Consider the following 22,502-nt stretch of genomic DNA (forward strand, 5'->3'; position numbering starts at 1 on the left):
AAGGATTTGTTATCTCAGTAATTAAACAGTGGCAAATAGCCAAGCCTGTGTTCTGGTTTATTCACAGGCGTGGAGGGCGTGTGTGAGAACACAGAAGTATAGCCAGTCAGACAAACAGGTTTAAAAACAGCTTTTATCCATGGGCTGGGAGACTCCTAAATACAACTACAATCACTCCCTGCATACATGGAAACGTGACTGGTTTCTCCCTAATTACTTGTATAAGGACCATTTTCTATTATTCATGTTGTCTTGTATTTTTGTTATGGATTGCACCAGTAGAGGCTAAATCAATTTTGTTGTATATATGTACAATGACAATAAAGATGAGTAGTAGTAGTAGTAGTAGTAGTAGTAGTAGTAGTAGTAGTAGTAGTATTTTTTTCAGACAAATTTTGGATATTTTTCAGTAATGGACATGGCTCTGGGGCATTCATTTTGGGTCAGCAAGTATAAGAAGAATGTTCAGAGTAGACTTATAAATGATTTTTTTCCTGATCTTGGAAGATTAGAGACTTAGATCCAATAAGAAAAGAAAGGCAAGCAGAGAAACTGAAAGATGATTCTCTCCCATCCCAAAGAACATTTAAATATTTCTTAAAAGTACAAGATTAATGAAGCAAGATTATTTTACACCCAGAATATTTCTTAACCACTAGGATTCAGGAATCGGAATAGAGGAAAATTACTTTTTAAAATCCATGTCTCATGCTTAAGTTCAACATTCTGTACATGTACACAGGATCACATTTATAATAATATTACTTTGAAAAGGGCATGGACAACGAGAAAAGGAGCATGACAGAATGGAAATGGAAATTGAAAAAAAAAATCTTCTTGGTCCTTCTTCTGCCACATACATATTTCTGCTTTTTCAAATAAGAATTACTAATACACTAGGCAATAGAGTCCAATGGCAGTATCTCCAAAGCATGTATAATGACTTCATTAATATATCATAGAAATAGAAGAACCTGAATAAATCATAGAAATAGGACTACCTGAAAGATATTCAGAATTCTACATTTTCACAACTCAAGTAAGGGAGCCTACCTGTTCCACAGGTTACCTTACTGTTTAGCTGTCTCTGTCATTCCTGGACATCTCCCCCCCCCCCCCATTATTCTCTTAGAGAATCATACACATGGGCTATTCTTTCCCAGGATAAACAATGCAATGTTGAGTGTGGAAAAGGAATGAGTAATAATAAGTCAAATAAATTAAATATATGAGATAGCTAACAACAAAGGAGGATGATCTCTGAAAGCAGTGAAGTAATGAATGTAGATAATGGTTCTGTAGTAGTATCAGGCAGTTCAGTCAATCAAATAAAATTGATAGATAAACTACTAGAAGATGATTACTAAGTGGCCATTAGAGGAGCATGACCTTATATGGCTGCATTAGCATAGTATATTCTTCAACTCTTCAACTCCAGTAGGTTTTAAAATTATCGGCAAAAACAAAATCTTCTTCAACCAGGCACCACCAAAATTTGTCAGAACTGCAACCCCAAAATTCTCAATGGCTTATGCTGGCTGGAGAACCTGGAAGTTGCAGTCCGTATATACTTGAACAACCCAGATTGGTGAAGGTAGACAGAGGAAATGATTTGATAAGAACACTTTGCTCTTTTTCCTGCAGATACAGATGGTTTCTGGACAGAGATGACCTAAAACACAGGATCTTTTACACCAGGAGACCAGAAAAGGAAATGGCTGTTGGATATTTTTGGAATAAAAAGCTATTAAGTTTGATAGAAACACATTCAAAATATTTGTGAAATATTCTCCTATAACGGTACTTTTTAATGTGGGCATGCTTTGTAGGAATTAATAGAACTGTATTTTATTTCTGAAATGGAGTAGATATTTAATGTATTGAACTACTTAAGAACTTCATAACTCTTACATTTATTATGCACAGTGATAATTCTGATAGTTATTGAGCTATATTTTTAAAAAATCAAAACACTTACCAATTGCCTTAGTGTAGTGCCGTGCCCCAAGTAACAATTCTGGAGCTCTATACCAAAATGTCACCACAACTGGGTCAAGGTCTGCCAGGGGCTTCAGAGGAGAATTGAATAGCCTTGCAAAACCCATATCAGCTGCAAAATAATCACTTTTTGTATTACACCAAACAAAACTTTTCTAAAATAAATTCTTCTATACCGCTATTCCTGATATTATCAATGCCTCATTTATCTCAACTCTAAGCCAAGTACACAATCTTACATTGCTGCCCTATCTAGAACTTTCCTATAAGACCTGTTTGAGGATATTATTATCCTCCCCCCCCCCATCCCAAACAATGTATTTGCATGGACAATATTACTCAAAACTTTACATTAGAAATGCATTTCATCCATGCTAGCAGCTACAAACATTCCCTATTGCCACTCCCTTAACAGTATAAACTATGAGTGGTTTTGAACATGTGTGTTGATTTGAATTGACTTCATCAGTGAACACTATTTGTTTACTATATTATATCAAATATGTCATAACTTAGGCTAAAAGAAATGTTCTGAGTAACCATTAGAAATGTAACTGCCTTATGCAATTCCAAACACTTTGCTATTATTAAAACAATGTATATTCTTGTTAAGATTAATAGACATGATATAAAACTTGTACAGTCAAATATTTTAATATCCAGCATAAAGTACATATAAGGCTGATTATTCATGACATTCAGGACAAAAAATATGGTTCGTGGCATGCAGAGCACAAATGAACCACCTGCAGTGCATTCAGAAAATATTCAGACCCCCTGCATTATTGTCAATTTTGTTGTGCTGCAGCCTGATTCCACAGTTGTTGAAATTCATTTCTTTCTCATTAATCTACACTCAGTACCCCATAATGACAAAGTGAAGGGGGTCTGAATACTTTCTGAATGCACTGTATACTGCAGGCTAATTCCGCTGACTGCCATGAGTTCAATTCTCACCAGCTCAAGGTTCACTCATCATTCCATCCTTCCGAGGTCAGTAAAACGAGGACCCAAAATATTGGGTGCAATATGCTGACTCTGTAAACTGCTTAGAGCAGGGCCCCCCAACCCCCGGTCCATGGACCAGCAACTGGGCTGCGCAAACAAGTGAAGCCCCATTTGTGGGATGCAGGCAGCACATGAAACCACGGCCCTTCCGGTCCACGGAAAAACCTCTCTTCACAGAATGGGTCCCTGGTGTCAAAAAGGTTGAGGAGTCACTGACTTAGAGAGTGCTGTAAGCACTGTGGAACGGTGTATAAGTCTATTGCGATATGTGGTTCTATAAAATAGCTGTTCTTTATCACAACTGCTTTCTGAAATGCTGTGCAATCTAAAAAAACAAAGCTGCTTTATAGTAGGCAGGACAGAGGTGTGTTGCTCCTGGTTTGGCCAAACTGGTAGTGGTGATTTAGCCTGGGTCGCAGAACCAGCAGCAACCCAGGCTGGCCACGCCCCCAAACCAGTTCCCCGGTCTCTTCTGCCATTGCCGGCATGTTTCTGTGCATGCGCAGAACAATTTACAGTCAACTGTGCATGCTCAAGCAATGTGCGGCATGTGTGTACGTGAGCAAAGTGCATGCGAAGCGAACCAGTACCAACTGGTACAGGAACCCACTCCTGAGGCAGGAGTGGAGTGTATGTATCCCCACAAACTTCAAACCACTTTTCTGCAATTGCATCTAAAGCACTAGAAAGCTTAACATTAAAGGTTTGGCAGAACAAGGGGTTTTTTTTTGGAAGCAGTAGTCTGACTCTATTCATACTAGCATTATATAGATCATATTAGGCAATAATACTCAATAACACTCATGAGATTTCTTTGTCAAAATGAAAGGACACGTTTGGGGGGAGGGGCATCTCTAAACAATCAACTGATTCAAAGGACGCTGTGCCTATCTCCCACTTCCTCTATCAGACTTTTAGTCTTTTTTTAACAATTAAAATTAATATGAAATAAATGTCTACTATAAAACTTGTGATATAAATATGCCTTTTATTTCTTTGTACCATTTTTTAAAATAAGTAACTTTAGATCCCTGTTAATTTGAGCTAGGCTACAAAGCTTTCCTAACTTCTGCCTAATTATCATATACTTAGACCAGTAAAACAGTGATATATCAAATGCTAGATGAGACCGATAAATTCTGTAAGTAGCAAAATTGTTGGTTACCGGATATTTTTTATCCACAAAGCTCTGGAGCTTTATAGATAATAACCAGTACCATGAAATGATCTGAGCAACACACTGGAAACCAATTTAATCACAATATGAGTAGTTTTGTACAATTTGAAAAGCATCTGCCAGGAAAAAAATCAAGCTTCCCTATTTTACATTAAATGAATTTTCTGAACAATTTACAAAAGCAGTTTTGAATAAAGCAAGGTAAATGAGAAGTACTAAGGAAAGGACTGCTGTAAGCAGATGTTAAGCATAAATTGCAGTTTACACCTTCGTTTGTATTGCTTTTAGGCTTCAAAATGGAAACATTTGGTTAGAAGGGATATTAAAAGACACATGCATTTATGTTCTATAGAAGAGGGGTCAAACTGGCGGCCCACAGGCCGGATGCGTCATGCGCAGGCCACATCCACCCCAGATCTGCGAAGGGAAAAACGTTGCAAAATGTCACGTAACAGCAACGTGATGCTGTGAGTTTGATACCCATATTCTATAGTAAACATGAGTCTCAACATAGGTACTACATACTTATCATTATGGAATATAGTACATTATTATATTGAGATTTTTTGCATACATTATACACACACACACACACACACACACACACACACACACATATATATATATAAATTACAACAACATTTTTGCAGAAAAAAAGTAGTGTCTATGCCACAAAACATTTTACTGGGAATTTTTGAAATAGGAAAGTCTTTTTTTTTTTTTTTGCTATTGATATAATCAATTAAAGCATGATAAATATAAAAGTATACATTTGAGTCTTGGTCAGAGTGAACCATTTTATCATTGTTGATCTCAAAAGCATGAAGCAAATGGCCAAATTTCCATTGACTCCAAAAAATATGGGAGGAAAGTTTTAAATTTAAATCCCAAATAAAGACATAGAAACAGACTTCAGTTTCTGTGTATTGAAGTAAACATTTCTTCTGTGCAAATAAGACTTCATTAAAACTAATAAAATAGCTAATGTAGTCATGTAATGTCTATGAATTTTCACAATAAGCAAGTTCATGAATATGCAGTTCATTATCTGGAGTAATGATCTATTGTGGTGTCTGGAATGAACTCAAGTAAACAGCTTGTACAATTCTGCTATAAATTGCTCTGTAGAGATAGATAAATAACAAATTTTGAAATTTGGCAGGTTTTGGTTCTGATCCACAGAAAAAGTAAAGTTTACCCACAGAGTTAAGAGCTTCAAGCTTTTAAACATTCAGTCATAGCTGAAGAAGTATACTCAATTTTAATTGCTCCCTTTCAGTGGCTCCAAGAGCGAGAGAAACTGGTAACACCAGTCTTAAACATGCATTGTTATTAGTGCTTCAGTAGAGATCTACTCCTATCCATATCCTTAAAACTGGTTCATACATCACATCAATCACTCTAAACAGTTTCTTCCTATTAATATACACAGAAATTTCTCATCTGCATTTCACCCATGGCAGTTTCCATTAGCTGTTTCTGGGAGTTTTGGAAGTAGCCTAGAAATTTTAGAGGTAATAACAACCTACCCTAGCCACTCGCTATATATTTTATAATCATTGAATACGGTAATTTTAAATGTTTGTTTTTGCACTTATCTTGTATACCAGTGGAGCACATTCTTTTTATGGTATCGTCTCTAATTAAATTAAGTACAAGTTACTACTGATCACTGGAGAACACGGGACTTTGTCCCATATTATTTGGCTCCTTACTTACCCACCTCTAATCACATTCAGCTGAATTCTGGAGGCTCCTGAATGGAGACAGGAAATTCATTTTCCTTTCTCATATTCTCCTATAAGCTTTTCTTTGGACCCAATTATCAATACCACCTGTAACTCAGTGTGGTTGAGATATTTATGTTTTGCTTTGGATTTCTATTAATTTCTATTGTACTTACATTTATAAATACAGGTAATTATAAAACTTACCTATTTTAACTCTTCCTCTTTCAGGACCTTCTCCCATTACTAGAATATTTGCTGGTTTCTGGGAAAATAAAGTAAAATATCCATATATCTCACGTATCACGCATTACTTTAATGGTACAAATTTATATATAAAAGATTTAGAATGCACAGATCATACACTTTCCTCCCTTGAAATATTAATTTAAAATTGGATATACTGTATATTTCTTTCAGTATAGAAATAGAATTATTCTTTTTTTTTTTTTGGCAGTGGTTTGCTCTCCAAGCTTATTTCAATTTAGTTTCTAAACATTTCATTACCAGACTAGGAGGGAGGGAGGGAGGGAGGGAGGGAGGGAGGGAGGGAGGGAGACAGACACACACATGGGGAGCCATGTGACTGGATGGGAGTGATGAGTTGGCCATGTCCACACAGGTTTTGTGGCTCCTGGTGTTTTCTTTTCTGTGGTAAATGGTCCAAATGGCTCTTTGAGCGTTTAAGGTTGCAGATCCCTGCTCTAGTCTCTTGAATTCAGGACAACCCATTGTCACTGTTTGACTGACAACTGAAATATGTGATCTATGAACCGTGTTTCTCTGTCGAGGAAAGTATAGCCAGCCTATTTTTCCTTCAACTGGAAAAAATCAATTTATTTTTATTTTCCTGGCCTGTAGCTGATTCTGGAAAATAGCTTTAATTGTTTTGACTATAATCTGCACATTTTTCTTTATATGGAAGATACCGTCAGACTCCCAATTGTCCACAATTCTCATTTTTTTTCAAATAGAGGTGGTCTTTGATTTACTTTGATTTTCGTTTAATGACTGTTCAAAGGTACAATGGCACTGAAAAAAGTGACTTATGACCATTTCCCACACTTATGATGGTTGCAGCATCCCCATGGTCACATGTTCAAAATTCAAACTTGGCAACTGACTCATATTTATGACGACTGCAGTATATCGGGATCATGGGATCAGCTTTTGTGACCTTCTGATAAGAAAAGTCAATAGGGAAACCAGATTAACAACCATGTCACTAATTTAACAACTGCAGTAATTCACTTAACAATTGTGGCAAGAAAGATCATTAAAAGGGGCAAATTCACTTAATCAATGTCTCACTTAGCAACAGAAATTTTGGGTTTAATTGTGGTCGCAAGTTGAGGACTACCTGTAAAGACACCATCCATAACTCATCTGCATCTAAATCAGTTTTATTCCGTATTAGCAACTTTAAGATATGTGGACTTTAACTCCCAAAATTCTCTACCGAGAGGAGTTTAAATGCTCACATTTTAAAGTTACTGAGGTTGAAAAATACTGGTCTAAACCTTTCTCACTATGCCACTGAGAAATTCCTTTCCCAGGCAAGTTTTCCAGTGTATATTGTGTAATTTCTCCTTTTTTCATCCCCACTCCAACTCTAAACTCTCATTGAGCAGCTTCTTCTGATTCATTTTGTAATTTGGCTTTTCTCTCACCATTTAAAAATCCTCCCCCTCCTGAAAAGTCTCTGTTCCCATCCTTATTTCTCCCTTTCAGATACTTTCCAAAGGTATTCCATGAAACAAGTCAAAATTCCTAATGTTTCTTGACCTCTACTTAATATTTATGAAACATTCCCGTCCTGAAGGGACCAATACAACCCTTCATTTGTCAGAACAGAGCAAGGGATACAAAGAGAAGCAAAAGTTAGGAAGAACTGAGCTCTTCATTGTTTATTTATCTGCCACATTAATGTCCCTCCCCAATCAAAATTTGATTCTGAGAGGCTCACGTACTTCATACAGTAACCCAATTAAAAATATGAAATTATAATAATAACAAAGCAACAATTACAATCAGGGAGGGGGGGAGGAAGTATCAGGAGACGTACAAATATTTCCCTACAGGAAAGAACCATGCTATCTTTCAAGCTTGCTGAAAGAGCCAAATCTTAATGGCTTTATTGCAGGAATGTCAAACTCAAGGCCTGTGGGCTGGATCCAGCCTGCAGGATGCTTAGATCTGGCTGACAGGGGCACCCTGGAAACAGTGAAGGACCAGCCTGTCACGATGTTAAAAAGTTTGCTAGGCCTGAACTGCCTAAACTGACACTCAAGAGTTAAACTAAGAAAGCTTTATTGCGCAGGTCATAAAACAAAAAGTTCTTATCTGAAAGTGATTTATTGCGCACGCGTTACACATTCCAAAATTCCTCTCTTCTTTGTTCGGCAGCCAACTTTGGCAAACGTAGCTTTCATTATCAAAATGTAACCAATTAGTTACTTCTGTTTTCATTTACTTTTATTATTTTATTATTAAAGTTTGTTTATTAATTAGAATATTTTAAAAGACTTATTTTTCTCAATATCTCAAAAGATATGCGGAAGGGAATCAGCCACGGTCCATTGATCTCCAACAGGGTGTTTTTTCCCCTGACAACTTGGTAGCAGAGGATGGTTTTTGATGATACAAGCTGAGATGGCTACAATTTATGGCTGTATTTTCCCTTCATGCTATCTAAAGATAACCGACTAAGCCTAATTAGCAATGTCGAAGAGAAAGAAAAGAAAAAAACACGGACATGGAAAGCACTTGAAAGAATCCATTCCCTCAGACACAGAGGAGCAAGATTCTTCAGGTGCCGAGCCAGAAATGGGGGAAGGAGTTACAGAAGGCAAGATCTACGGACTGAGGTCAGTAAATGTCCCTCATTATCAAGATACAATTAATGAACGGCAAAAGTCTAAACGGCAACTGCCGGCAGAGGAAAAATCCTCCCACGCAGAAAGCAAAGTTTATGAAATTCCCCCAGATGGTGAGCAAGAAATGCAAAGCTATCTTGATCGATTAGAACGTTTTGAAAAATATGTTAGGGAGGCGAGAGTGTGTTTTAACGAAATAAAGCGAAGTAGGAGAAGCTCCCCCACTCCCAAAATGTCTGAGGACGCCATCTTGTCTTCTTCAAAACAACAGCCTAAGACACACCCCACAGAGTTCACTGGTCAATTAGAACAAAGAGACATGTACACGTCACCGAGGTCACGTGGTCCCTTTGAGTCAATTGAACTTCAGGCCATGTATAGAGGGCTGCAGTCAAGAAGTGAAGCTGCACTGCCATCTGCTGGCAGAGAAAAATCATTACAGCAAAAGGTGATGAGTTTTAAAGAATTAGCTATGAGTCCTTTAGAAGCCAAAACTTTGTCTCCAAAGGTTAAGTCTTCAACACCCCCTGGCGGTGTGGAATTCTCCCTAGATGGAAAAAGGCAAAGCCAAAGGCGAATTCGAGGAAGCCAATTTGATGTTGCCACGCAAAGGCCAATGATGCAACCCCAGCATCCCCTGGTTCAACAACCAGCTTTGCAACCAGAGCAACAAATTGTTCCTCAGCAGGTATTCACAGTCACCCCCTTGACTGGTGAGTCCAAATTAAAGGAGTCAGGAGAGAATTATAAAGCCTGGGTCAGTGAAATTGCGCTCTTGCTTCGAAGAGAAGGCACATATTCCATGGTTTTTAATCCTCCTCCTCCACCGTGGACGCCTGCAATAAGAAACCTCGAAAACAGAGCAATCACGACTTTACTCATGTCAATGGAAATTGAGATCCAAGGTATCTTTCCACCTGATGCAACTGCCCAAGAAATATGAGCTATTTTGGAAGATTGCTACAGGCCCGTTTCAATTGAATCCTCATGTTTGCTCATGTCTGAGTTCCATGGTTCGAAGTTGAAACCTGGTGAACGAATTGGTGGACATTTGACCAAACTGAAAAGAATGAGAAGTGAATTGAGACAAAATGGCCATGTAATCGATGATATCCAAATGATTAGCATCATCATTAACTCATTGAATTATGAATGGAAAGATGCTGTTGCAAAGATTAACTACGTGCCTATTGCTCAACGCACAGTTAACCACGTTTGCAGACTTTTAGTGGAAGACGAAGCTATCAGGTTAGCTACCCCACATCTGCAACGGCCTCCAGCACCAAAGGCTCCAGCCAGACGTCCCTTCCGAGGAAGAGGCTACGCTCCAAGGATGCCAAAATGCTACACCTGCAACCGTGTGGGACATGACACCAGGGATTGTCCCCAACGAGTTCCAGCTCCCGTCACGTACCAGCCCAGAGGAACAGATTCCAGAGGCAGAGGTAGAGGCGGAAGACAAGGTCGTCGTGGTCCAAGGCGTGATTCACAAGCTCCACTTGCAACACTGGCCATAACCAACGTTCCACAACCTGATCCAAAGTTCGACAGACGTCTTTTGTGGACTTTAGATAGTGGAGCAGCTGTGCACATTACCCACAGAAGGGAACTTTTCACAGAGATGGGCGAACCAGAGCCCGAGTATCGAGAACTGTATTCCTTCACCAACCACACTTGCAAGGTTATGGGAAAAGGAACTGTTTACATTGAAGAGCTCGATACATACATCCCTGATGTTTATTACATACCTTCAGCAACCAGTAATTTGCTTAGTCAAAGTCACTTGTCTAGAGATTTAAAGTTCCAGGTTCACCACCTCGAAAAAGCAAGTTACTTAGTTAAAGATGGTGATATTGTTGCTGAAACCATGCTGATTGGTGGTGTTTATTACTTAAAGCCAAAGCCTAAAGGGCAAGCACAGGCAAGTATGCAAACTCCAAAAAGGCACAACGCAGACCCAGAGAGAGTTGTCCCAGAGAGAGAAAGCGTTACTGTGCCAAAGGCTCCTAAAGCCAACAAACAGAGAAAACAGAAACAGGTTGCTCAAAGCAAGCCTGAGGGTCCTCATGAAACTGTTAATGTTGAGAATTCACTAACTGGTAAACCTTTGCATTCCAGGTGTATTCACAAGTGGCACAGAAGATTGGGGCATGCCAGTTTCCGTGTTCTTAGAAAGATGCCGGAGTTCGCAAAAGGTTTGGATCTAAAGGGGTGTAAGGTGTTTTTGGATTGTGCGGTTTGCAAAAAGGCTAAATCCAAGGCGGCTGCAATTCCCAAACACGCTACACGCCGGTCAACACGCATTTTTGATTTGGTACACACTGACATAGTGGGTCCTTTCCCACCAACACTTGGTGGCAGAAAGTATTTTTTAACAATTGTAGATAATCATTCTAGATATGGATTTGTATATCCTATGAGAGAGAAATCTGAGACCTTTCAGATCTTTAAAGACTTTGCAGCGTTTGTTTCTACACAATACCAAGTTCGCATCGCCAGAATCCAGAGTGACCGTGGTGCAGAATTCATGTCTCAGCGTTTCCAGGACTGGATGCGTAAGAATGGAATTCTTCATCAGACATCTGCTCCATATACACCGGCTCATAACGGAGTCGTAGAAAGAAGACAAGGGGTTCTACAAACCATGATGCGTTGTCTTCTAGAAGATGCCAATCTCAGTAACGCATACTGGGGTGAAGCAATCAAATATGCAAATTACATTGTCAACCGTACTTGGAGCAGTGTAATCAATCAAACTCCTTTCTACATGCTGTATGGCTACAAGCCTGATCTCAAGAACCTCCATATTTTTGGTTCATATGCTATGGTGAACACTCCCTTAAGTCAAAGAAGAAAGGGAGGTGCAGTAGCAAAGAGACTGAGATTTATGGGTATTGATGATAATTCAAAATGGTACAAATTCATTGATACTAAACATGTGATTGTCATTTCACAATCTGCTAATTTTGAGGAAGACATTGACTGGTCCAGGATTCATTCCAATGATCCTGAAGTTTATTTTCCTAGAGATGGTGTTCCAGATGCCACGCAGCCTGATGACAATTTGCAGGCAGATATTCCTTCTACCAGTTCTTCACAACCTGATGTTCCGTCTTCTCAAGCCGCGGATGCTGATGCTAGCGACGAACGTGAGGACGAGGATGATGATGATGAAGAAGAAGAAGACTGGTCTGTTGCTCCTAGACGCTCCAAGAGGGCCACAAAAGGAATCCCTCCACAACGTTATTCATGGCAACTGACAAAAACACCAGTACCTTTGATTTGCAACGTTACTCTTCCTCCAGAGACATTCACACAAATCAAACAGCTTCCTGATTCAGAACAAGACAAATGGTATGATGCAATGCAGGATGAAATGGACAGTTTGAAGAAACTTAATGTATTCACACCTGCAAAACCTCCAGCAAACAAGAAAGTCATTGGCACCCGATGGGTCTACAGAATCAAGAAGAAACCGAATGGTGAGTCTTTATACAAAGCCAGACTTGTAGCTCAGGGTTTCGCTCAACGTTATCCTGAGGACTACACAAACACTTACTCACCAACAGTCAGAACTGAAAGTGTAAAAATTGCCTTAACCACTGCAACTATTCTTGGTTTAGAAGTTTTCCAATTTGATGTGGACACAGCTTATCTACATGCAGACCTAGATGAAGAGATCTACGTGAGAAGCCCTCCAGGATTCCGAAAGCAAGAAGGGGATACCTGGTTCCTGAACAAAAGTCTTTATGGTCTGAAACAGTCAGGTTTAATGTGGTATTTATGTCTTACTGACAAACTAAATTCAATGGGCTTTATTAAGTCCGAAACTGATGAATGCGTGTTCACAAAAAGATCTAACAATGCATATGAGATAATTCTTGTTTATGTTGATGATATTGTTTATATTGGTCCAAATAAGAAAATGAGTGAGATTTTTGCCAAAAGTTTGCAGAGATACTTCACACTAAAATCTTTAGGACACATTAGCACTTATTTAGGTGTTCAAATTGAAAAGACACAGAAGGGGTTTAGTCTTTCACAAGAGGAGAAAATTGACCACATTCTACATCATTGCAACATGAAAGATGCTAGCACAACAAAGACACCCATGCAAACAGATTTTCACAACTTAACACATGAACCAAGTCCTGAGTTCGAGGATCAAACACTCTATCGTTCAGTCATTGGTTCACTATTATACATTAGTAGTTGGACCAGACCTGACATCGCACTTAGTGTTAATCTTTTATCACGACACGTAGGTAAGGCAACACAATTTCATTGGTCATGCATTAAGAAGTTGTTGAAATACCTAAAACACACTAAGCACATGAAGTTATTGCTAGAACCAACACACACTGATCAACCAAAGCTGATTTGTTTTGCCGACGCCGACTGGGCGAGCGACAAGAAGTCACGCAAAAGCACTTCTGGTTACATGATGTTCCTAAATGGTTGTCCTGTTTACTGGCAAGTGAGAAAACAGAGTTTTGTTTCATGTTCATCTACTGAAGCTGAATATGCTTGTGTTTCAGATGCTTGTAATTCTCTAACGTGGTTTGATGCTTTGATCACAGATATCTGGACACGTCCGATTCGACCAATCACCGTGATGGAAGATAATGTATCTGTTGTTTATATTTCTGAGTCACATTTTACAGGTTCTAGGTCCAGACACATTGACATTCGTTATCAAAACACAAAGCAATTAGTTAAGCAAGGTTTTGTTAAATTGCAATATGTTTCTACACATGATCAGATTGCAGACATGCTTAACAAACCACTTGCCGCAAATCAACACGAGTATCTGCGAAAGAAGATGTGCCTTAATTGATGATTTGATGACGTCAGCCCAGACTAGCAAAAGAAGGGGTGTCACGATGTTAAAAAGTTTGCTAGGCCTGAACTGCCTAAACTGACACTCAAGAGTTAAACTAAGAAAGCTTTATTGCGCAGGTCATAAAACAAAAAGTTCTTATCTGAAAGTGATTTATTGCGCACGCGTTACACATTCCAAAATTCCTCTCTTCTTTGTTCGGCAGCCAACTTTGGCAAACGTAGCTTTCATTATCAAAATGTAACCAATTAGTTACTTCTGTTTTCATTTACTTTTATTATTTTATTATTAAAGTTTGTTTATTAATTAGAATATTTTAAAAGACTTATTTTTCTCAATATCTCAAAAGATATGCGGAAGGGAATCAGCCACGGTCCATTGATCTCCAACAGGGTGTTTTTTCCCCTGACACAGCCTGCGGTGCCTCTGACAACGAAAAGGGAGTTCGGGGGGGGGGCTCATGAAGCAGAGGGCTGCAGGAACACATCATGGCCAAAACAGAGCCCGGGCAGGCCACGTGTGGCTTCTCCGGGCTCCATTTTTGCTGGCAGAGGGCTGCAGGAGGCCATTGTGGCCAAACACGGAGCCTCAACGAGTGATGTCAACCTGGCCATGCCCACCTTGGCCAACTCCCTGGCCACACCTATTCCCTGCACTTCCCCCCTTGAGGTCAAACACAGCCTTGATGCAGCCCTCAGTGAAATCGAGTTTGACAATCCTGCTTTATTGGATCTCTGGTGTGCAGGGGGAACATCACAATTCCAAAGGACAGCATTTCAGAAAAGGGGGCAATGACAGAGAATGCTTCCTTGTATATTCAGTCTTGCAGGGCTTGTGCTCCAAACAAGAAGAATAGGCTGATCAATTGGTATGACAAAACTGTTAGAGAAAACATAGTTTTTTGAGACCACATTTCTAAGATACTATCATCTACAGGTCGTCCTCAACTAACAACCACAATTAAGCCCAAAATTTCCATTGCTAAGCAAGGGAATTGTTAAGGGAGTTTTGCCCCATTTTACAATCTTTCTTGCCATAGTTGTTAAGTGAATAACTGCAGTTGTTAAATGAATCATTTGGTCATTAAGCAAATCTGGCTTTCCCCACTGACTGCTTGTTAGACGCCAGCTGGAAAGGCTACAAATGGTGATCACATGACCCTGGGACAGCGCAACTGTCATAAATAAACCCTCGGGGCCAAACACGTGAATTTAGACCACATGACCATGGAGTGCTGCAATGGTCATAAATGGGAAAATCGGTCATAAGTCACTTTTTCCAGTGATGTTGTAACTTTGAATGATCATTAAATGAATGGTTACAAGTCAAGGACTAACTCTACGTAAATGTTCTCAAAAGATATATAGAAACATATACAAATAATTATATAGATTGAAAGAAGATTGAAATGCAGATACTAAGATGACCTAAGATGAATAGGGTTCTCCAACCTTGGCAACTTTAAGACTTGTGGACTTCAATTCTCAGAATTCCTCAGCCAGGAATTCTGGGAGTTGAAGTCTACAAGGCTTAATGTTGCCAAGGCTGGAGACCCCTGACCTAGAAGGAATCAGATCCTGTGTGACTTCTAATATTGTCTGCTCTCAGTGAACCCTTCAAATATTCAAATCTGGTATATGTTTGTGCAATTCATCTGATTCTGAAGATTTAAATTCATTCAAAATAGCTATTCTTTTATGAAAGTCATGACCAAAATTGGGACATATTCAGTTTTGCATGAGAGACCTCTATTTCTGTCCTCCTAAATGTACAGAAAGCAGATTTGCGGGCATTTGGGTATAACAGAGAGTGATGGAATTTATTCTGCTAGCCGTAAACATTCTGCTTACTGATGGATCTTGCTGGTTTTCACCCTTACTTAAAAGAAAATGTTGGCCCTGGAGTAAGCCACATTAGTTGCTATAGAAACAAAGTTTTGGAATTTCATGTTTAAATTATCAGGAATAAAAATTGAACAAAGAGATCCCAACTGAGACTAAAACATAGGGTTTGACTATCCAGTAAAGATATAATGCAGAATGAACAAGATCAAAAATAACACAATATTTGCCATGGAGAAAATATATGCATGCTGCAATTTAAAGCAAAATCCTTAGAGTTGTAAACACTGAATTGATTGTGTTATCATTCCATTCAGATTAGTGGACATAAACAATATAAACATCTCAAGGAGAAAGAGAGGGCAAAGGCAATATGACATGCTGTTGAATAAAACTCATTTAACATAAAAAAGAAATCAATCCATATGAACATTGCTACTGCATCAACTCAGTGTGATCAATTCTTTTAGTATGGAGAAGGTCAAAAGGGAGCCAGTAAAAATAAACAGAAGTAAAACTGTCTGCAGTTTTGAATGAGAGGAACACGCCCGATTAAGTGATAAGAGAAACAATGGACAACAGAATTCTAGCATTTAGTAACTCTTACTGTTCCCAGGCTTATCTAGAATATAATTCTTTTGAAACTTGACATTCCCATGAGAAAAACATTCTCTTTAGCATAGTGCTGTTGTCCATGCATGTTTTTATTTTAAAAATGCATTATATGGAACTATATTGCAAGGATTTGTTATCGTACATGAAAATATTTATATGGTAAATTAACGCTGAAAAGTATAAACATTGCTGAGATTCTTGCAAAAAACTAGAACTGAAATTAGGAAAACACCCTTTCCTAAAGAGAAAATCTAATAAAAACAAAGGTTTTAAACATTCAGTAATTCACACCAGGGTAACAGAGATCCCTGAAAATAGAGATCCTGATAACATAATCTTAGCCAATGAAAATGAATGAACAATAATGGTTATATGATTATTTAACATGGCACAGATATTACTTGATAAATTAAGCCACTGGCTTTAACATGGTCAATATATCATGGAATTAATGCACTGTATTTCAAGATCTCTTGTACATAAGCCCTTGTGTGATTATTACTGTGCAAATGTGCATGCTGACAGAATACACTGGGACTGTGTATTAGACATATCTAGTTCCTTCAATCATTCATTGCATGGTTTGGCCTCCAGACCCCTTATTATCTTTGCTGATCTTCTCTGCACTCTTTCTCTTTTTTTGTTATCACTTTGCATTGTTTTGCATTTTATACAACGAATGAGAGCTTTTATTAGGACATTCATGTGCTTTGTACTTTTGCATCCATTGCAATTTTGATCCTGTAGTTAACTTTAATGAAAAGCCTTGGGGCACAGTTTTAACTAACAGGAAGAAGATTAGTAAAATACTGGAAGGCTTGTCACCTGGGTATCATGTCTTCTGAACTACTTAGTTAGAATGAATCACTGCACATACCTGAAATATAAATTTATAAGGGAGACAATATAAAAGTAAACAAATATTGATCATATGATGAGCTGGGTACATCAACATCTTTATTAATGGCATAAAAAGTTTCAGCAGTCTCAATGTCAAAGAAAATAGGAATATTTCCAGAGTAGCATTCTTTTTCAGTTCATTCTAGGAACTGCTATAGTTCAGATCCCTTAATTAGGCTGAATTTGTCTTTACATGGTTGGCTAGGATAACCTGTGTGATTAAATCAAGAAAGAGTTAATCAGAAAAGATGTGTATTATTTCTTTAAAAGGGGGAGACTTATCTGCATCTTGGCTCTTTTTGAAAACCATTAACCTGTTTATCTGCGCATGACAAACAGCAGCATGGGGAAAAAATAAAAGTTAGACTCAGCCAGCAACACAGCAGTCTTGATGTAATTATTTGGGAATGATCCTTGTAAAAGAAAAGTATAATAGAATATGTAAATGTGAAATTTGAAGATTAAGTCTAGCACTTCAAGGCTTGAAATGTGAAAACCCAATTTTATAATGTGTGGTGATTCTGCCCATGTGGTGTTTTGTCAGGCTTGTCTAAATAAGAGAAGTACTTAGAAAAATTATCTTATTTCAACTAGGTCCAAATTCTGAGAAAGAATAAAAATATTTTCTAACAAATAATACGTGAAATATGTGACATATATGAGTTGACCATCTGATTGAACTTGACGACTTTAAACTAACTAAAATAGGATTTGAGGGGGGATAAAAGAAAGGAGAAGGGCAAGAATGTGACCTCATTATTTATCGGGGATAGCCTATAGAATTTGTGTCTTTTTATTTCTGCCTGGACTTTGGGGGGGGGGTGTCTCACAGGAAACTTCTTTGTAACTTAAAATGGTAAGCAAGAGAGAAATCTTTTATGTGGCAATTGTTTGATGAAAAAAAAGAAATGTTAAGAAATTAAGGTATTCTCATGGAAATTGCATATTTCAGAACTTTAAAAAAAATTGTAACAATAGTACCACTATACTCTAGTAAAAACAGTGGGATTTGTTCACAATCTGTGCCTGCTATTCTGACAATTGTTAAAATGCAGTCAGCAACATTGTGTCATAGCAGAACTCTAAATATGCTCTTAGAAATGTCCCCTGAAGGACATATTTTATCCAGAAGATATAAACAATGTTCATAAAATGATTGCAAACGGAATCTCAGCACAGTAGGAAGGATAAACCAAGAGATTAGCATGGTTTTTGCTGTCCTACTGTTCAAGTGTGAAATGATGTTTTGCCATTGGATTGAGAAGGCAAGGAAAACAGCTCTGTGCTATCAGTCGAGTTGGAATGGTCATGAGGCAGAAAGCTAAAAATTAGCTGCACTCACAGAACACCTACTTTAAATAAAAGGTTCTGATAAGGTTGCTATCCAGAACAAAAGCTGTCATGAGATTTCACTTCAGAAATAATACATAGCCATGAGCTTATGAAGGGAACAACTTTAAAGTACAATTAGGTAGCCCTTCCACTTATCACTTGTTTCAGATTTTTCAATTTCAGCTCAGAAATGTGTGGAAAGATGGGAAGAGATGAAGCAGAAAGCTAGGACCAAAGAACAACTCAGGACAAAAGGACAAACCGGGAGGCAGAACCAAAGAGAGTACGAAAGGAACGCCAGCGAAAGATACAGGAAGACTTTGTTGCTCAGACAGGGCTGAACAAGAACAACATTTTTCCCTGTGAGGATCTAATTTCTAATCTGGGTATGCAGTCAGCCTAGGACTTTGAATTCAAAAAAAATCCTTGACTTCAGTACTCTTTATCATCTTGGAATACTGTTTAGCAATAGCACTTAGACTTATATACAGCTTTACAATGCTTTACAGCCCTCTCTAAGCGGTTTACAGAGTCAGCATATTGCCCCCAACAATCTGGGTCTTCATTTTACCCACCTGGGAAGGATGGAAAGCTGAGTCAACCTTGAGCCTGGTGAGATTTGAACTGCCAAATTGCAGTCAGCTGGCAGTCAGCAGAAGTAGCCTGCAGTACTGCACTCTGACCACTGCGCCACCGTGGCTCATGGTGTTCCTAGACATTAAGTAATGTAAGCCGATGCTTTTCAAAAAGCAATTGTTTACAACTTCAAGATTATATTTTCAAATACTGTTGGTGTCAGTGTAGGCCACAACTAGAAGACCTTCCTCCCTGCTATTAAGTCATGATATGAGATAAGCTAACCATAATTTTTTAAAAAATGCTCATCACAATTCATCTAGGTTCCTAATGAATGAACTGCCTACTGCATACATTCCATCATCCATCTTTATATAGATATGTTATGCTGAGATAATAGATGGAGCCCCCATAACCGGGATGGCGAACCTATGGCACGGATGCCACAGGTGGCACGCGGAGCCATTTGTCAGGACACGCAAGGCGTTGCCCTGTCAGCTGGCCAGCGCGCATACCAGCTGAGTTCAGCCTTTTAAAAAGCCATTTTTTGCCCTCCCCAGATCCCAGAGGCTTTATAGGAGCCTGGGGAGGGTAAAAACAGCCTCCCCCTACCCACCCCCGGAGGCCCTCCAAAGGCTTCAAAAGCTTCCCTGAAGCCTCCGGAGCACAAAAAAATGGCCCTGTGGGCAAACCGGAAGTTTGGGAATGGACATCTGGTTTGCTCGTAGGGTCATTTTTAGTCCTCCGGAGGCTTCAGGGAAGCTCCTAAAGGTCCCTGAAGGCTCCGGAGGGCCTCCCAGGGGGCGGGAGAGGCTGTTTTTGCCCTCCCCAGGGCCCCATAAAGCCTCTGCAGCCTGGGGAGGGCGAACAAAGCATGCAAAAAATGGGGGGGAGCGCCTGTCATGTGCACTTGCGCACTGGGGGGATCATGCATTGCATTATGGGTGCGGCACATCCATGCACGATCCCCCTGTGCTCCCCCCCACTTATGGCACGCGAGCCAAAAAAGGTTCGCCATCGCTGCCTTATAAGATGTAGTATTTGTAAAAGACTGTCTAATAAGTTTCTCCTATGCTACTATTTTTATTTCCACCATAACCTTTCTAAAGGGTCAAAATAACATTTACATTAAATAAATCAAAGCTATTTCAAAGGAAAAAATATTGTATTAATTTATACTGAGTAGACATACAGAAACTGCTACTACAATCAGCAGCACCTATCTCAGATTAAAACTTAAGTTATTATTTCTCATAGAGAGCAATGACCATGGACTTGAAGAAACAGATACCAGGTAACTGGTACAATTTCAGTATTAAGAACTAGTATGAAAAGTTTTATTAGTTTCAGGGAACACACTTCTGTTTTCGTTCTTCCTAGTAGTGACTCATGATTTACCAAAACAAGGAGGCTCTTCTTGAAGGGTTTATTTGTATCCCCCCCTGTTCTTTAAGATTCTACAAGCATCTCTCCTAATCCCAGCCTTTTTTCTTCTCCCAAGGGCTCTAAACCACAGGTGTCAAACCCGCGGTGTCATGTTGCCGTCATGTGACATTTTGTAACGTTTTCCCCATTTGCAGAAATGGGGTGGGCGTGGCCTGCATGTGACGCATCCTGCCCACTGGCCATCAGTTTGACACCCTACCCTAAACCAATTTATCCTCCAAAGGCCTAAAATCTATTTCTGAGCTCCAAAGTTCCAAAGTACCTTCTGTGACTCTTGTTTCAATTATTTGAGCTGGCTTGTTTCTTTGTCTTCCTTTAAAGAAATGAAGGGTTCCCCCCCCCCCATCAATCCTTGTTATAGCACTTTTCTTGATTTTCTTAAAAAGCATTGTACCTCTTTTATGAACTGAAGGATGGCCATGTCAGCCCTACAAGATAGATCAGATCAGAAAGCCAACTCCATAGGAAGAGTAGAGCTATACTTTATTGAGAAAGAGTATAGCACCAAAATCTTACAAGCATCATGGGAAGCGTCTGCCTAAGTCTCTTCCAAACACAACCTCATTTATCAGAACTTAAGGAATGTTTCAGCCTCAAGGTCTTGATATTCTACAGGACTTTTGCTTTCTAATAGTTCTGTGCTTTTTTTTCAAGGATTGCAAGTTGTTCTCAAGCAGGAGAACAAACTTGCCACAAACACTACAGGTCACAACTTAAGCCTCCCTGCTTCTTAAAGCAGTAATAGTCATTGCTTATATTTTCTCTTGTTTCTTTTGCAGACTTTAAGTTACCTTATTTTTCGGAGTATAAGACACACCTTTTTCTCTCAAAAAAGAGGCTGAAAATCTGGGTGCGTCTTATACACTGAATACAGCATTTTTTGCCTTCCAAAACTCGGTCCCCTTCACCAAATTGGCCGTGCATAGCTTTTATAAGGTTTTCAGAGAGCTCCTAGGGGCTGGGGAGGGCAGAAATGAGCAAAAAACAGCCCGTTTCCCCCCCCCAGCCCCCGGAAGCACTCTATAAGCTTCCTAAAAGCTATCCATGCCTTTTTTTTTTTTTACAAAAAACAGGCCATTTTTTGCTTCCCCCCCCCCAGCACTCTATAAGCCTCCTAAAGGCTATTTGAAAAAAAAATGGGCCAATTTTCACAAAAAACGGGCCGTTTTGGGGAGGTTTGCAGAGTGCAAAACCTTTTTTTTAAAAAAAAATTCTCTTCAAAACCTTGCTGCGTCTTATACTCCAGTGCGTCTTATACTCTGAAAAATATGGTAGCTAAAACAGGCTGAATTAGAAGGAAAATTGTTAAAGTTCTTCCTACTGAACTCAAAGGCAACTCCCATTTGCCCACTCCCTATTTACTTGTTCTACCAATACTATAATATTCCTAGACATCAGTGTAACTGTTTCAGGGTATACAACTGGACATCATTTAACATCGGATTGAGAAAGCAGCTCAAAGACACAAGGCCTTATAACAGGGGTGTCCAAACTTGGGAACTTTAAGACTTGTGGACTTCAACTCCCAGAATTCCCCAGCCAGCCATGCTGGCTGGGGAATTCTGGGAGTTGAAGTCCACAAGTCTTAAAGTTCCCAAGTTTGGACACCCCTGCCTTATAATAATGTTAATTATTCTAGTAGTTCTTTAAAGAACAGAAAACTCAAGAAAAGTCTCATCTTTTTTAAGCATTAAAATTAAATAATTTAACAATTTTAATTTAAAAATCTAATACTTTTTAATAATTAAATTTAACTAATTTTCTTTTAACGGTCTTTTCTGTTTTGAATGGAATTGTATTTGTTTCTATACCCAAAACACTACAACCCTACGAATCCTTCAAGGTAGCTCAGATCAAGAAATAGTCTCTACAAGAACTAATGATATTTTACTTTATCATTATAGGATACAATAACAGAATCTTGAAAGCTGCCAGAATTTCCCCTTGTTCTCATGCAGAATCAATGTAGGACTATTTTAAGTTTCTTTTTAGACAATATTTTCAATATTATTAAGGAATCATTTAATCTGACGTAGAATTATGCCACCAATAGAAATAAACTATAAACTTTGTGAAAAGTTGGGAGAATTTCAACAAAATGATAACTACAGTTTTTATAATAGTAGAAAAATACAATAGCTCTATTATATTTTAATACAGTATCTT

The 22,502-nt window shown here is 38.7% G+C and overlaps 1 protein-coding gene across 1 annotated transcript in view; it reads right to left on the reverse strand.

Moving 5' to 3' along the window:
• Positions 1 to 22,502, reverse strand: part of CDK19 (cyclin dependent kinase 19) — a 102,032-nt gene that overhangs the window by 26,987 nt on the left and 52,543 nt on the right. The window contains 2 exon segments of the mRNA XM_081941499.1: positions 1,979 to 2,110; positions 6,118 to 6,175. Coding sequence (XP_081797625.1) covers positions 1,979 to 2,110; positions 6,118 to 6,175 — 190 coding nt within the window.

The sequence above is a fragment of the Natrix helvetica genome, assembly GCF_964273705.1.
Source record: "Natrix helvetica genome assembly, chromosome: 2".
Lineage (NCBI taxonomy): Eukaryota > Metazoa > Chordata > Lepidosauria > Squamata > Natricidae > Natrix > Natrix helvetica.